Here is an 18,053-nt window from a genome sequence, read left to right as displayed (position 1 = left end):
GAAAAATGTGGCTAAAATGACCTCAAATCTCTTATCTTAGGTTATATATGATTTTCTTTTTAGCACTGTAATATCTTTTGCTTCCATTCACTGAGCCTTCCCTGAAATGTGAAACATCAAAGGGAAAAGGAAGGAAACATAGGAATAATTGATGAGGAATGGGAGAATTTATGTGAACTGCAATGCAAAATGGTTTGTGGAAAAACCTCCACTAGTGTTTCATTACTCCAGTTCATAAGAGTCATTATACCAAACAGCGAGCAACTGTAATGCAAAGAATTTCCATGGGGTTTGTTAAAGTATGAAATGTTATTTTCCCTTTTTGTACTTGTATTTTTATTTACTTTGATGGTCCTTATAGGTGTGTCTATGTCTGTGTCATCTATTTTAGTTCCGTTTTACTATCTTAGTAAAATGTCTGGGACACATTTAGCTTGACTGCTGCCACATTTTTGGTAACTTCTATGAGAGCGTTTACACTGTTTGTATAATTTGTTTGTTAATTTAAAAAAAAGAGAAAAGCCAGCCTGACATGATGTGGTGCAGGCTGTCAACAACTCATTTTTCTGAAACAGAGGACACAACAGCAACTCGGTCATATTTAGAAAAGGTGTCTTTATTTATGAAAACGTACAAAAATAATTATTGAAGAGAAAACTCTAAGACTTTCCATTGCTGATATTTGTATTTCTACTACAGAAAAAAAACAGCAATACATCAGGGAAAATACAGTAGTGGTAGAAGTGCTTGTGCAGCATGTTTTTTTTATTTCTGACCATCAATGACGGATCAATTATTTATTTGGCTGATCCTCTTTCTGCCCAGCAGTGAGGATACATAACTCTTGATAAAACACAAACATCTCTGCCCAGATTTTGTGTTATAAATTCAATATTGCAAAATCATTTCTGCAGAAGGCAACCAGCTACTTACAAATGATTGAAAATACTTACATTTAAGTATTTGTGAGGATATAAATTAATCTAATTTCCTTCAGAAATGCACCAAAGAAGACATTAAGATTTAGTAACAGAGTGTTGGTATTGCATTACATGAGTTGTGAGTGAAGGGAACTGAGAGACACAAAGACACAAATGCACAAAATAAACTGAAATAAAACAAAAAAACAAAACAAAAAAAAAGAGAAATACAGCATAATGGAGTATTGCTTCAAGGCTAAAATTAAAAAAATAATCTCATAGCAATTTGTGCTGCTTGACACTAACAAACAGAACCACCATCTTGCTTTCCAGGCTCAGTGACATGGCTCTATCTCTGGCTATGTTCTGGAGCTGCGCACAGTTAAATATGTGTTCTTTTGTCTTTCAAAGTGGCTGCTCAGCTTTCTTGGGTCCTTTTGGTGCCCGGTCACACGCAGCCGGTCTCAAACAGTTTGACCAGCTCTTTGTAGTCTGGGTCGATGAGGTCTGCAGGCTTCTCTCCGCTTTCGTTCTCGGCCTCTGTGCTGGCTCCCATCGCCAGCAGATACCTGTGAGCAGAAGGAAGCAGAGCGTTATCACACAGAGCGTCTTAGATAGAAAGAAAATATGGCATAGCTTTTTATAACCGCAACTGATCTTCTTGTGTGATTTTTCAGTGTTTCGCTGTTTCAACCATTGCCAAATATAGAAAAGGACAACATGAGAGCTCCTCAAAAGCATTTCAATTGTTCCCTGGTGGCTGGCTGCAGTACAGGTCATAAATCCTGCCTAAATCATCAAAGTACAGGTCAAATACATTTTCCCCTAAGATTGTTTCTGTCATTTTTGGTAGTTCTCGTCTAGCACATCCTCACACCTAAATGACAGAATAGGTTGATCGTCAGTTTCTCCTAAAACAGCACATGTTACTGGTGGAGAGTACTGGTAGTGACAGTCACAGTTTGGTTCAGTCTGGGCGCAAAATTACTTGGTTAGGTTTAGGAAAAGCCATGCTTGTTTGAGCCATTCACCCACCCCACATCCTTCAAATACAGACTTTCTCACTTCTTATACTTGTTATACTTACTACACCTATTTGTGGATGCCGCGTAACAATAAACGGATATATCAGTCACAATATTCCTCATGGGTATAACTCAACATCCCCCTAATCTTTAGACACTGCATCCCCTGCTTACTGTTGAATACCATGTTTTGTGTATTATGATGGCTGAATTATGTCACAGTTTCATGTTTCAATGGACAGATATTGAATTGAAAACATGCAGTGTTTTAGTTTCAAACTGCTGTGGTATGAAATGCCTCTATCTATTTTATATTGAAAAATTAAACGTGTTTTGCAGGAAATATATTTATTTTGTGTGCAGAAAATGCAAGCATGATCAGTCAAGACTAGGGCTGCAACTAATGATTATTTTCATCTGTGATTAATCTGTCAATAACTTTTTCAATTAATCAATTAGTTGTTTGTTCTGTATAATGTCAGAAAATTGAAAAGTGAAAGATAACATCCTCAAACTTGATCTGCCCACACTCCAAAGATATTCAGTTTACTGTCATAAAAGAGTAAAGATACCAGATAATGTAAGTTTAGGAAGCTGGAATCAGAGAATTTTGCCCTTTTTCTTAAATAATTACTCAACTCAGCTAAACAATTATCAGTTAATAATCAATTAATCACTGGGGGTGTCGTCAAGACTTAAAGGCTAAAAATCCATGTGTCACCTGGCAATCTCTGGGTAGCCGTCACTGCAGGCCATGTGAAGTGGCGTCCAGCCGTCCTCGTCTCTCTGATGAACATCGGCTCCATATTTCACCAGCAGCTTCACCACCTCCAGGTTTCCTGTCAGCACAGCTTCATGTAGCGCCGCCATACCTGCACACAGGACTACATCAGTCCTCTGCAGCAGGACTGCTGTACACAGCTATGCAGTTTTGAAGCCTTTGGCTGGCATTATTTCTCATTTCAAACTTTAAAGCTACTACAAGGAACTTCTTGAGTTGATTTTGGAGGCCCCTGTGGACAAAAGTGGTGGTGTTTCCACTGTAATAACCACAAAATATCATGTCAAAAATAAGATCTTGTTTCTTTTTAACTGAATAACATACAGCTACCTGTTACTTTGCCTGTAAAAATGTAAACGCAAATTAGTTTCATCTGATTCTGCTCGGTGACATTAAGAAAAACTATATAATATATAAAGTCTTCTCGCTGATGGTTGCGATTACTTATGTAGGTCATCTACAGGCATCAGAATTAAACTGAGATGTTTCAGACAGTTAAAAACTCCTTGCAGCAGCTATAAAGTTATGAAATACTGCAGGCCAAACTGTTGGAGAAAAAAGTAAAAGCTGGAGACTGTGCTCACCTGAGTGGAAGAGTGTGTCCACACGAACCTTCCTCGCTCTCATGAACCGTCCAATTTGCTCCAGATCTCCTCGTCTCACAATATCCTGGAAGATGATGTCATTTGGGAAGTGCACAGTCCTTTTTGCGGGCGCGACAGGTATGACAGGTGCAGGATGCTCCTGGGCTTGTGTGCGCTGTGTCGAACTGTACCGTGAGCCTTTGCTGTACGAGGGGACGTACGTGGACGCAGTCTTGTAGGTGGACGTGTAATGTGACGGGGTGTAATGTGTACTGCTGTACTGTGTTGGAGTGTACTTTGCCGTGGAGGTGTAGGTGGATGTGTAGTGCGTTGGTGTGTAATGTGAGGGGGTGTAGTGGGTGGGTGTGTGGTATGTTGGTGTGTACTGTGAGCTGCGTGTGTACGTTGACACTGGTACATGGTAGTTGTACTTCATCCCTGCAGCGGCTCGGCCTCCTCCTTTGCTGTCAGCCCAGGAGGAGGGAAGTGAGAAATCCAAGAGAATGCACCAATCCAACAAAAGAGCAGTATCCTTTGCTCTGTGCTTATTATTATCCCTTTAGTTTCCAGCTGGAGTGTCTCCTGCTGTTACTGTTCTCAAATCCTTCACTTCACTATGTTCCAGTCCCCTTCTTTTAGCTTGTACCGTCCTCTTTTTCTTGCCTGCTGAGAATCTCTCCCATCTGAATTTGAAATCGAATTTTTGCACAGTGTGTTTGCTGCTGAACAGAACGGTTGTCCGATGGGGCAAATGGGAGAGGAGCCCTATATACCCTCTGTAGGGCTATTTTAGGGCCTAATATCCAGTGACTTCAGCTTAGAAATGAGTGGCCAGCTCCTCCCACTGTACAGTCACATGCCCACTGACACTGCACCCACCCCCAGATCATAAAAAATGTTGACAACCAAAGTGTTCTCTTTGTGTCTTACTTTAGACTTACACCTTCCCACACACAAATCTAAACAACTCTGATTATTATCAGAGTTAGATATTGCCAGAATAGAATGAATAGAATGCTTTTAAGGCTTGGAGCCCAATTATTTCCCCATTTCTGGCTGTCATAAGCTGTTCAGTTTTCTGTGGATCACATTGTTTTGGTGCCATTAACGAGAACATGAAGTGCAGGACAAATAAACAACAGCTAACAACAACAGCACATGATTTCATTTTGGCATGCGTCTGCTTACGTCAGGATGGTGCAATATGATCTGGGTCAGACCAGAGACATTAGAAATTGATTTCTCCGAAAAATAAGACAGAACAAACTCTTCTTACAATTTGAACAAAAACAACCTTGAAGACAGCAACAAAAATAAAATATTTAGGCAAGTTAAACTTTGAGTCTCATTCAAGTTTATCTAAAGAAAAAGGGTAAATTAAAGATTACACACTTTAAACCTGAATGAATTAGCAGTGCTAAAAAACTGAGGCAATCAGTTGCCACAATGTTTTTGGATTTAATAAACTCAAAAGTTGGAGATGATCAGAGCTGAAATATTTGGAGTTTGATTACACTTTGATTACAGTTAAATAACAATATTTGATTTAACCAACTCAGATATTTTCAGTACATGCAACTCACCACTTTCATTCACCATTCTCTTCGCAAAAATTAACAGAACATTATAATTTTAAGTATAAAAGCCCATTATTTCATGTTCTGTAAAATTAAATCACAAATTATGAGTTTAAGACACAGAAAAATCTACCAGCACTTAACAAATTTCAGTTAGTAGAACGTCTAAACAAATTTTAAGTTTTATTTATTATAATTAATTTATTTGGGCTTTCGGTTTTATAGCATAGGTTGGCAAAACTTTGTGTAGCTTATTTAAAAACTTGAGTTTTAGTTTGATTCAAAACTCAAAAATCTAATGAGGGGAGTTGCCCTGATAATATTTTTACACTGTGGGTGCTGGATCCTATAACAGCACTCTTAAGTTTTAATATTTCCATTAATATAGATGGCAATTCTAAAAAGTCACATTGGTGTGCTGTCCTGGTCTTTCTTTTTTATTAAAACCACTATCAACACGTTTCTTTGTTAGTTTTATAATAAAGAGGAGCTCTTTAGGTAATGTGTTTGGTGCTTCTGAGTATTTTCGCTCTGTTCATCCACGTTCCTCTTCGTGTTCGCATTGACCTGCAGGTCCGTCATGTGACACTTGCCCTTTGCATCATACACCAATAAAATTTACCCACTGAGGAGGTTACGTGTGGGAGTGTAGTCAGGACCAACTGAGGGGGCAAAGCCACTAAAATGTAACCTCTCCCCTGGGAGGCCACTGAAAAGTCACATGGCTGCCAGAAAGGCAGCTATTTACAACACTGAACTTTTACCGTGCACTGAAATACACAGTCTTGGGGAAACTAATTTGAAAGCATAACTTTGCAAGCTACCAATTACTTCACACTGGAAGAAGATGAAGTTCAATTAAGTTATTGAAAAAAAGTGCCGTCTTGTTCACAGGTCATACATAAATCAAACGATCAGTCAGTAGAGAAGCATTAGTTAAAATAAAAAAAATATTGTAAAAATCAATCATTTGTTTGCTCAGTGTATTGCCTACAATAGATGCTAAGCAGAGAGGAGTATCAGCACAGAAGCTGTGAACTGCTGTGGACAGAGTCAGCAGTAAAATGTATTCTAGCCACTTAGAAAAGGTCCACCTAAAAAAATCAGTATGAGAGTATATATGCAGCTGTATATGTTGTATTTAGAATATTTTCACTGCTTTGCTTTGCCATCAGACAGCCTTTTCCAACTGGAAACTGCTGCTCCATAAGCCAAATATCACCCTCTCCAACCTAACTGAACTCCATGGGGGAAATCAGTCATCTTACCTTCCAGAACACGGGAGTTGTTGATCTACCACTGCCTCAATCGAATCCAAACTATTCCTTTAAAACACCAAAGTCGCATAATAACACAAAGTAACTGACAGATTTAGGTAGTGGCAGGCGAGCAGCTCTGGCGCTCTGTGAGGCGGTGAATATGTTCTAAATATAAAGCAAACTTAAACTGATATTGTTTTTTTAGGTGGATCTTTTTTAACGGCATCTACTCATACAACTCTACTTTAAATAATCCAAACTATCCCTTTAAACTATTAGTTTAATTACATGTAGTTCAGTCCTCCCCAACTCAGGAAATACATGTAGAAAAATGACTTAATAATGAGACTGATGCATGTAGAGGAAGACATCCCATCGATGTCCGCAGAATAATAAGAATAAGGCAGGTTTTTCATCACAGAGTGACATACTGTACGTGTGAATTGTGCTGTAAAATGGTGGCACCAGCTGTCCCCAGACAGACTTCTGAGATGGACAGAGCTGGTTATAACTGGTTCCCAAAACCTTTGGAAGAGGTCTCGGGCATCTCACAGATGCTGCCAATGTAACAGAGGAAATAGTGTAGCTGCCATCTTCAGGTTTTTGTTTCTCAACACAACTCCAACCACTTAGGTGTGACCTTTCTCCAGAACTTGATATCCTCTGGTATAATTTGCAGCTATTCTAATGCTTTGCTGCACATCCCACTTGCTTTATTTGTATAATTCATCATTTTAACAGCATCTGTTCACCAGTCTTCACCTTCAAAACAAACACAACATCATGCATTATTTAGGGCCATTTTTATTAATGTTTTGTGTGTTACACAAGCACTCCAAACCAAATCCTATGACTCAGATTATCCCAGCAAGAAATAATCAATTAATGTCCCACAGGGTAAGATTTGACCCCAGCTCGGTATGCCAACACGATTTATTATTCATCACCTCCCTGCACTACTGGTCTCTAAACGGGGGGAACAGGGGAAAGAGGCTTAGAGCTAATGTCTAGACAAATTGAAGGAGAGTATTTGAATGTTCACAGCTTGAGGAAGAGACTTTTAGAAGCAGCTATCAGGTTTCACAGTCTCTTATATGGTATTGAGGGGGTGCACGGGCGTCCCTGAGAAAAGATGAGACTCCTTCCAGCTTCCTTCGCTCCTCTCCACTGCGACCTCCACACCAGAAGAAACGAGAACCTCAGCCTGCGGAAAATGTTTGTCTGTTACAGCCTGGTGTTAGGCCCGCTCTTGGACAAATGCCAGAGGGAGGTCTCACGTGTTATGTTATGGCTCCTTGCTATACATAGAGCTCTCCCAGGCTATCCTCCTCCTCCCCGACAGCCGTTTTTGGTGCATGTCATGTTCTGTCAAATCACCAAGACGTCAGAGTTGAAAACATTCAGGTGTATGGAAAATCACCAAAGGCATACCCTTATTAAGCTTTATTACAGGGTAATTACAACTGAGCTGTTCTGTAAACTAAAATGTTTTATTTCCAGCGGTTATAGTCTTATTAAATTTTATTTGGAAATAATGAATTAAGGATGCATTACAACAGACCCACACTCTAAACTAAAATGAAATCACATATCTGCTACTTCCCTATTCAAAAACAATATGTGAACCAGATCGATCAAGTAAAGGCCAAAATCATAGAATTAGGGGAATATTTTGTCTATGGGTGCGTCTCAAGTGGCAGATATGTGATTTCACTTTAGTTTACAGCACAGCTCTGCTGTAATGTGTCCCTAATGATGCACTAATAAGATCTAATAAGGGTCTAATAAAGAAAATAATATTTCTAGCTTTTGTCTAATTTGATTAAAAAAAAATACTGCTCATTTTGTCTTATTAGTGTACTGATAGGTGTATGATGTCTGATTAAGGTATAGCTGTGTTTGTTTACTGACCAATAAAGACACATTATCTCTGGTTTCTAATTTAATACAAAGCAGCTTGTCACATCTTATTAGTGTACTGTAGAATGAAGTGCAGGCCTGCAAGATCCCCTCCAGTAATAACATTAATGGTCCAGTGTGTTAGAGTTACAGGCTCCATTGGCAGAATATGGGAGAAGTGGAATATAATATTCAAAATTATGTCATGAGTGTATAATCACCTGAAAAAAAAGAATTATTGTGTTTTTGTTACCTGAGAATGAGGCAGGTCCTCTTTCATGGAGGCCACAGTGTTATCCCACCGTGTTTCTATACTGAACAAACCAAACACCGACTCTAGAAAAGGGGTTATGCATTAACTGTGAGTCTCGAGGCCACTGTAGTTTCTCCTACATGCTTGGAAGGGGAGGTTGAGACAAGCATATTCAGGTCACTGCTAGATATCACTAAATTCTAAACACAGGTCCTGTGAAGATGTACTCCATTAAATATTATGAATCTGTAAAGTTGGGGGACTCAAGATATTCTGAGTTTTATTTCTACTGGGTCAGTCTCCAATTTGTCATTGTGGTCATTTTTTCAAACTTTGGAAATCTCTTTTCAGAAGCACAGAGGACATTAAAATACTGTTTTCACAGGCTAAATAAAATAAACATTTCTCTGTAAAATCAAATGAGGGTCATGTTTAATTGATACAAAACATGTATGACTTTTTTTTTTCTTTTTGTAACACTGTTTATTAGATCCAACTATTATAAAGGAGACTATCAATGGGTTTTCTGTGAAAATACATCTAAGACCAGTGAAAAAAACTAGAAAAGGTTCAAACATTCATATTACTGAAATACCATTTGAATAGCATGGTGTTTAAAAGAATTCATATTCATTCAGTGGTAATGAATATGGGCCAATTCCCATGGAAACTATGCGCTCATGACTGGGAGGGTTCAGCAACTTAAGAGTCCAGAGGCATGGGAACCACGAAGGCCATGCCATGTATGCAGGGCCAGATGGCCGTCGGGCTCATTTTCAACAGCAAATGGCTCAATTTACTCTTGGTTGGCTTGACTAATGTGCTCACTTGGCTCTGTGTGGGGGACTCATCCGTTTGTGAATTCACCTCACGCCAACTGATCTCATAGTCTATATACACACAAGGATCAACCAAGAGCACGATGCTCAATAAAAAACACATGGACTTTTGCTACATTAGAGAAGCAAATATTAGGCCATGAATTTGCTTTTTTCACAATAATTTGGATTTTTAGAAACAATAATAAGTTTTGTTTTGGCATGTTTCAATTGTTTTGGTTCTTTTTTTTTTTGTCAATCAGAAAGCTTTTTATTTTGCATTTTGGTCAGCAAAAAACAACTTGGTTAACATCAGCTGAACTGGTGAATATAAGATGCAATTAGCACAGAGATTGTTTCAGTGAAAATCAGTTAAGAAGACAATTATTAGCAAGTGCTCACTTGCTTGAAACTGTTTGCAACATCCAAGTGATTATAATAAGAGCAGGTTGCATATGTAAAAAATGCATATAAATATCTCTGCATTCTCCAGTCTAAATGTTTCTTAAAATGGCATTTCAGTCTTAAATTAGTTTGTTTTAGAGTGTATTTGTGATTTTGGTTGGAATAATGCTCATTGCATTATGAAATTCATTAGAATAATGATTGAGGGACTCACAAATATATCAGTTTTTTTGAAAAAACCTATTCCCCTCAGATCGTACCGACTCTCTCTGATTTCAAACAGCCTCTGAGAACTGCAGCAAAGTAAATTATTGTGTGCTTTATACATTACATATACATATATATTTTAATTTTACATTGTTTAGTTGCACATACTGATATCTGTTATCCAGGTAACTTTTCATCCACCTGTATTCTAACCCTGTTATACCATATCTCTCTAGTTTATTCATTAATATACTATGATCAATAGTGTCAAATGCCTTTTTTAAGTCTACAAAAACACCAACAGTGTATTCCTTGTTATCTATCGCAGTAGATATCCCTTCCACAAGTTCCATCACTGCCATTGAGGTGGACCTTTTTGCTCTGAAGCCATATTGGCTATCACTTAAAAGATTATTTTTTTCATTAAATTTATCAAGTCTACGAGCAAATAATTTTTCTAAAATTTTTGGGAACTGCGGAAGTAGTGATATTGGTCTGTAATTGGTAAATCGATGTCTTTCTCCACTTTTATATATAACAATAACTTGTCCTGTTTTCATTTTTGAAAGAAAAATACCAGTTCGAAAAGATAAGTTACAGATGTAAATGGTTGCACTATATATTCTATAATACTTTTTACTAATAACATGTCAATATCAAAACAATCAGTGCACTTTTTATTCTTCGGTGTTTTCACAACATCAAGTATTTCTCTATAATCTACAGCACTAATAAACATGGAGGAGGAGTTTTTAGTAATATGTTGATCTATTTCATTGTTAGTTCTTGGCTCAGGAATTTCTTTTGCTGAGTTATAACCAACATGTACAAAAAAATCATTAAATTCATTAGCTATTTCTTGAATTATATCAATGATAATATCTTTATCTTTTGTAAAGTATTCTGGATAATAATTTTTTTAGAACCCTTTTTGATTATATTTAATACTCTCCACATTCCTTGTGTGTTGCTCCTGTTCTGTTCCAATAATGTATGATAATATTCTTTGTTACTTGTTCTTATAATATTTACTAATTTATTTTTATATGTCTTATACTTTATTTCAGCATCTTTTGTCCTGTTTTATAAATCTCTTATATAAAATATTTTTTCTTTTTACATGCATCCCCTACTCTCTTTGTGATCCATGGCTTATTTAAGCACTGGTGCTTCCTGGTAACTTTCATTAAAGGACAATGCTTCTCATATAACAGGATTAAAAATGCATCATATGCATTATTAGGGTCTTCATTAACATAAACCTCACAGACATCGAAGCATTATCCACAATCCATCATCCATAATAACCAGTCTTCACACATTTCTACAGGAAAGAGCAGACTTCTCATTGACAGCCGCAATCATTTCACTTTTTATTTTCTATTGCTCTAAATCTTTGAGTTCTCTTATCATCACAACTTTTGCTTCCTCCGGTGTACCATTCAGTCGTATCATTACTTTGCAGTTTCCTGTCCACATGGCTTGTATCTTATTTTGTTTTCTCAGGCTACGTGCCTGTCTGGCTATGTCAGCGTTCTTTTTTGTTAGATGTTCATTTAAATACACACCAGCATGATCTGCGGACTACAGGTAACCTACAGGTGATCTAACAGGATGTTCGTGTCTCTTCCTCTGCTCTTCCTCTAAGTCTGTTGAAAACTGTCCGACTTGACTGCAGACCTCACCACCTCCTGCTACCATCTCGTCTACTCTCCAGGCGAGGCGCAGTTCATCTTGAACGTACCTATTGCAAAAGCACAGACAGTAGTGAGAGGTTTTCTTCTGACAGAACAAGACATGTGGTCAGAAGTTGGATCGGCCAGGGCTAAACACCTCGCTGTGCAACTGGCTTCTGGACTTCCTGACTGGGAGACCACAGGCAGTACGGGTCAGAAAACAACACATCTAGCACCACCACTCTGAGCACGGGGGCCCCCCAAGGATGTGTGCTGAGCCCCCTCCTCTTTACACTGTTGATCCGTGACTGCACACCATTGCACAGCTCCAACCTCTTCGTTAAGTTTGCGGACGACGCGACCGTGGTGGGCCTCATCAGCAACGATGATGAGACAAACTACAGGAGCGAAGTGAACATCCTGGCCTTGTGGTGCAGCCACAACAATCTCTCCTTGAATGTGGAGAAGACAAAAGAGATTGTTGTGGACTTTAGGAGAGCAAGCACCCAGCATTCCCCTCTGACCATCAATGGTGCTGCCATGGAGAGGGAAACCTCTCCTGGACCCTCAACACCACCTCTCTGGCCAAAAAAGCTCATCAGCACTTTCTTCGCAAGCTGCGAAGAACCAGAGCCCCAGCCCCCATCATGTGCACATTCTATAGGGGCACCATCGAGTCCATTCTGACCAGCTGCATTACTGTATGGTACGGTGCCTGCACGGCATCCTGCTGCAGGACCCTCCAGCGCATCGTGAGAGGAGCTGAGAAGATCATTGGTGCTTCTCTCCCCCCACTCCAGGACATCTGTAACACCCACCTCACCCGAAAAGCCCTCTGGATCGCCAGGGACCCCACCCACCCATCGCACACGCTCTTCAGCCTGCTGCCGTCGTGGAGGAGACTGCAGAGTCTCTGGACCAGGACTAGCAGACTGAGGGATAGCTTCTTACATAAGGCTGTCAGGACACTCAACTCCCTCCCTGCCCTTTTTACAAAAACAACTTTAACAAGGCAACTTCTTTAGCTACATGGTCTGAGTTACACCATAAGTCTTCAGGAAAAAAAAGAAAAAGAAAACAAGAAAAAAAACCCCAAAAACTCAGACATGTTACAAAAGTAAATAAATAAGTAAAGTTCCATAACAATAATACAAGCAAACATGTATTTTCATTATTACTCTTCTTCATACCTGATTTATATATATATATTTTTTTATTAGTTTAGTCGTATACTTATTTTTAAATGAGCTAGGTGAGCTACACATTTTTAATTAATCCTCACAACTATTCCACAAGTTAACACGTCTAACAGAAACACATACGGACTGTATCATATAAGATTTTACTGTAAAGTACGGACCAAAATATCAAGTATTTATAGAATATTTGCATTATCATTGCATTCCATAGGATTTTCAGGGAAATATTTATCATATTGATGTTATAGAGGTCTCAGAATCTCATGTAAGAAATATGATGCAAATGCCGTCATATGGTTAAAGAGACAGGTCACCCTGAAATCAAAAATCTGGCCAGTACCATCATTTATCCATCTAGATTGTTTTGGTGTGTGGTGTTTTGCAGATATTTGCTGTAGAGGTGTCTGCCTTCTCTCCAGTATAATGGAACTAGAAGGCACTTGGCCTGTGTTGCTCAAAGTGTCCAGAAAGTAGATTTGAAAAACTCAATGTCTTTGCAGAAATCATGATACGGTTACTCAAAATATTCCACAGACCTTGTTGTGAGCAGTTTCATGAAGGAACTACTTTTTTTCTACCAGACTACACCACGCAGAACGAAACGTGTATCTATTCATGGAGGTTGGTGTTTGTGGTTACAGGGGATGTAAACATTCATGCCTGTAACATCTACATCTGCACACATACCTCCAAAACTTTGAAACTCACACAAAAACTATCTGGATGGATAAATAGCACCACAGGTAAGAGCAATAATATGTATTTTTGATTTTAGGGTGAACTGTATGAAAGTGGTTCAGTCAAAGAACCAGCTGTTCACACGGCTGATATAACTTCATTGCTATAAGTGTGTGTTACCCTTCTAATATTGATTTCTAGTTCTGCTATGAGGGGTGGAAAGTTGAATTAGCAGTAGATACAATCCAAGATCTTCTGTTCAAGATCTACTATTACAAGTTTAATTGCTGCAATGTCCAGTAAATATCTATTCTAGTTTTTAAGAGTTGAGACTGAATGTCAGGGTCAGTGTGCCTCATTTAACCTCTAAATCTCTGTTTCCCAAGATGGACCCATGTCCACAGCCACCCACTGAACGACAGAGGATTAAACGATCCTGATTTAGATTCCAACTCCTTTTTCTCAGCCCAGTGCGCGTGCCGTAACCAGATACTTTTCAGCCCGAGCGAGAATCTCCCACTGGGCCTGTGGGGATCCAGACAGGCTAATCCCTGCAGTGTTTACCCTCCGGTCATCCAGGTGTGTTCATATGCAGCCTGTAAAGACACATACCACTGCTCCTGTTGTCACCCATGGGACCACACATGTTGCTTACTCTGTAATGTCATTAAAGGAGCAATACGTAGCAATTGTGCATGCAGAATAGCAATTTGGAGCCAGAGGTGGTATATTAACTAGGTTGAAATGCTTTTTAATATACTACCAATGGCTAAAGCGACTTGTTTCCCCCCACCCACTCCTCCCCACACTCGAGGAAGCTCAGGCATGCAGCAGGGACACTGCAGGAGTGCAAGATGCCCTCAACATCGCAATCTGACAAGCTTTAACAATTTAACTCTTATAATTTAACTCTTAGAAACATCTTCGCTTTCTACAAGATTATCAATTACTTTTTGTGACACATAAAATGACATTTGGTTGGTTTCTAATAAACATACATTTTAAATTCCATTAATTATTGAGACATTATTTGTTGTGGGAGGGGGAAATGTTGGGGTGGATTCATCCCCTCCGTTCCTTCTGTCCCCACCGGGGTTTCCGCACCTAAGTATGCCTGAGACAGCAGGGTGGTTTCTCAGAAAAAAGCCTCATGAGAGGTTCAGGCAGGGTTGGGTGGTGTTTTTGTGAAGGCATGTCTTCCTTTTCTTCCCACCCTGTGCTCTACTTCTACAGTCATAACAAACACAGCATGTTTATACCTACATGGATTATTCTGACTGAATTTTCACAGATACATAGGACTTGTGTTACACTGACCTTTTTAGACAGCAATGTTTATGAGGATGGCAGCCTGCATTCACAACATGCTATGCACAGACAGGATGCTTCACAGCTCTTATTTTTAGGCGATGGAGTCACCAACCTGCCTCCTACCTGCATCACGCGAGTCAGTCGAGTGTGAAGGAATGCATCGCTGGCTTTTCTGTAACATGTATAGCCCTGTGATAAGCCTCTGTGACAGATCACTATTAGAATTGTCATTCTTTTGGCTTCAGCTTCATCCATCCTGAACTCTTTGTCCCTGAATATCTGGCCGTATAGGGCCGCAGTACTGTAGTAAAGTGACACAAAAGGATCACTGGTGGCACCAAGTGATGGATTGTAGTATTTATTAATAGTATTGTGTTGATAATGAGTCAGATATATCAGCTTTTGAGTTTGGTTGTGCTGTGTAATTTACAGTATATTAAGGGCTTGATCTTTCAGATACACCTTTATTTTGAAATTCACATTATGATTGTAGTATACAATGGGCACTCCTGTGCTCTATTATGTGTCATAAACTGTTGCAGTAATTTTTTTTACATAAGTTTAGCGCAAAATTTATTGCCATTTTTGACCAATCACGAATGGATTGCAATGTTCAAAAGTTGCTCCAAACTTCCACGTTAAAACCAAACAATTCCTCTTAATGTTCTGAATTAATTTTAGTTACCATGAGCGATTTGCCAAACACTGTGGGAATTTTCTTTTAGTCTGTTCATATACTTAAGCACAAGACTGTTTTCAAAGGTAAATATATTTTTTAGTTTTTTTTTTATATTTTATATAAGAAGGTGGACACTACATGCACACAACAGCAGCAGAGAAGCAAAGAGTGCACGCACAAAGAAGAGTGCTCAAGTGCCCAAAATCAGTTCTGCTGATGCTGGTATGGATTGTCAACACAAGACTTGGTTGATCCGCCCACCTGTCTCAGAGGCACACACAGGGCTGCAGCCGTCATTGAGGACACTGAGGCCATGTCCACAGCATCTTATTTATTTTTTCAGGGAATGTGAGAGTTTAAACAACCTGTGGGGAGTTTACATTCTGCCATCAAAAAATAACACTTCACAGATATATTCTAAGCTGATTCCTGAACTTTTTGGTCTAAATGAACTTAAATCTGACTTATTTTATTCTGACAAAAAATGCAGAGAATTTTAGCCCTCACAGTTTAAAGAGAGCTTAGCAACAAAAACTAAATATCATATTAGGAGAGAAAATTTGCACTGCAGGCAATGCAACTGTCAGGTACCTGAATAAATATAATAGAAGCTATACAAATGTGTGGAATACACACATTATTTTAGGTGTCTGGTCAAACCCAGACCTTTTATGATTGAAATGTGATATGTAGGCCAGGTGGATGAAATTCAACTTTGCCGCTGAGAATTGCATGCTGGGTAATTTGTGTAATTAGCATAGTTAGTAAAATAAAGATGAAAAAAACATTCAACGTTGTATCAAATTTAACAAAAACTATGAACATATGTTCTTCATTAGACAGTATTAAACCCTTTATTACACGCTCATAAGCCCTCATAACTACTGTCTAATAGAGAAAATATCTCTAGTTTTTACCTAATTTGATACAAAATACAGATTTCTATTTCTTATTTGTGTGCTGTAAAATAGTGTGCGACCATTTACCCCTGTTCAGTTAATCTGCATTTCGGCTCAAATGTCGGTATTAACATACTTTTAAATCATTAATTAATGGCATAGCTATTATGTAGACCTAAACAATAACAGGTGCAGACTGGTGGAGGTGAATGAACTCTGCAGGCTGCCTGCTGGGAGTGTAAATGTGTTTTTTGTTCCAAGAGAAATATAACTGCTCAGGCCGTGTCTAAACGCTGGCATAAGAAAGAGCAGAGCATTTGAACTCAGGCACCTCCCAGTGGTGTATATCTCCTCATAAACACTTAACAGTCTGATATTTTCCAGTGACCCATGCAGCCCAAAATTAAAAGGCTTCCAGTACAGCTTTGAATAAATAGTCCCATGAGAAGGTTCAAAGCTTTTATAGACTGTTTTGAATAGTTATTTGTGTGCCAACTGAAGACATGGGGAACAAGCTGCTGCCATTGAGAGATGCACTGTTTCTGACATTGACGAAGTATAAAGAACGCAGCAGTAAACAGGCGCTGCAGCTGTCTGGGATACAGTGAGGGAAAGTCTTAGCATAGAGGGGAGTGGGAGTAGCACCAAGGCTGGCTGAGTGTTTGTGTGAGGATTGGGTTACCTTAGCTGAAGCCCGGATCCATGGAAAAGGAGGTCAGAGGTTAAAAGTTTGTGCATATGCGAGTCTAATTTGTTGATACCTGATTGCACAATGAGGGCATGTGTGTGTGTTTCAGTCTGGAGATCACTCAGTGGTCAGTGGAGAAGAGTGAAGCTCTCCCTCCTGTGCTGCTGCTGCTGTGGGGTCTGATCAGGTCCGCAAGGTTATGATTAATTAATTTCCTGGAGCTTAAGCAATGAAATATGGAGGACATCGAACAGGTGGACCTGCTAAGTCTAACCTTTGCTCAGCATATGAAGGACAGTGGAGACAATGACATGCCAGAGCCGCCTGCAGCCTTCATACAGCACAGAGACATGTAGCTGCTTGTCAGTGGCAAGAATTATTAAATATACTGTATGTTCATATAAAGACAGTTCTCTGGTCTGTAAAAAAGCACACTATTGTAAGAGCTTTCCCAGAGGGGAGGAAAAGTTTACAGTAAGATCTAGTCTTTGTCTAGCCCGTGTCTCCTGGACATAAATGACCTCAATTTAAGACCAATATGAGACTTTGACCATTTTCTCCTACTTCTTAAATTCGGCTCCTGTGAAATAACTTTTGTCTCATCTCAGCCTGAGACTAATTTAAGCCCAGCTGAAGATCTTAAATTATTCTTTTTTTGTCTCACTGTGCTGATCTTAAGATGACAGTGAGATCTGAAAGAGGACTCATTGACTTAAATGTGTCAGTGGTCAAATTTAAGTCTTGTTGCTCCATACTGTCAGCAAGGAAAAACCTCTGAGACACCCAATAGCTCAACAAAAGATTTGTTTTGCTCCTTTTTTAGGGGAATTTAGGAGAAACAGATGAGACTTCAGTGTGAAGTAACATTTTCCTCTGGGTTGTGCCCTCCCTACCCTCAACAAACTGTAGCACTACACTAATCTAATCACTAATAATCATGTTCTGATCATTGTCTTCTTTTCTAAGTGTTATTGTGTCATCTATTTTCATTGAAATCAGTCTTGATGTTGGATGGTGGCGCACAAAGATGCAAAATTAAAAAAATCAAAGTAAAGTAACAAGCCTCTTTACAAAATGTAAGGAGGAGAAAGCCAGTCCGTGACTGTGTGAGGTGCTGAGGGGCAGTGACATAATGCTGGTATGTGACACGCTGGGAGTGAGATCAGGTGGATCTATTACTATTTGATATTTATCT

General features: G+C 39.0%; 1 protein-coding gene across 1 annotated transcript; it reads right to left on the bottom strand.

Annotated features, from left to right (window-relative positions):
• Nucleotides 1–595: 595 nt before the first annotated feature.
• Nucleotides 596–4,058, bottom strand: ppp1r27a (protein phosphatase 1, regulatory subunit 27a). Its single transcript, XM_084745002.1, has 3 exons — nucleotides 3,311–4,058; nucleotides 2,667–2,817; nucleotides 596–1,489 (listed from the first exon to the last, which is right to left on the bottom strand). Exons 1-3 carry the CDS (start codon nucleotides 3,744–3,746, stop codon nucleotides 1,369–1,371), a joined length of 708 nt encoding a protein of 235 aa, XP_084601128.1. The 5' UTR covers nucleotides 3,747–4,058; the 3' UTR covers nucleotides 596–1,368.
• Between the last annotated feature and the right edge of the window lie 13,995 nt (nucleotides 4,059–18,053).

Source organism: Lutjanus erythropterus, chromosome 19, assembly GCF_056507025.1.
Source record: "Lutjanus erythropterus isolate fLutEry1 chromosome 19, fLutEry1.hap2, whole genome shotgun sequence".
NCBI classification, from domain to species: domain Eukaryota; kingdom Metazoa; phylum Chordata; class Actinopteri; order Lutjaniformes; family Lutjanidae; genus Lutjanus; species Lutjanus erythropterus.
Note: the sequence above shows the minus strand (reverse complement) of the source record. Positions and strands in the feature narration are given on the sequence as shown.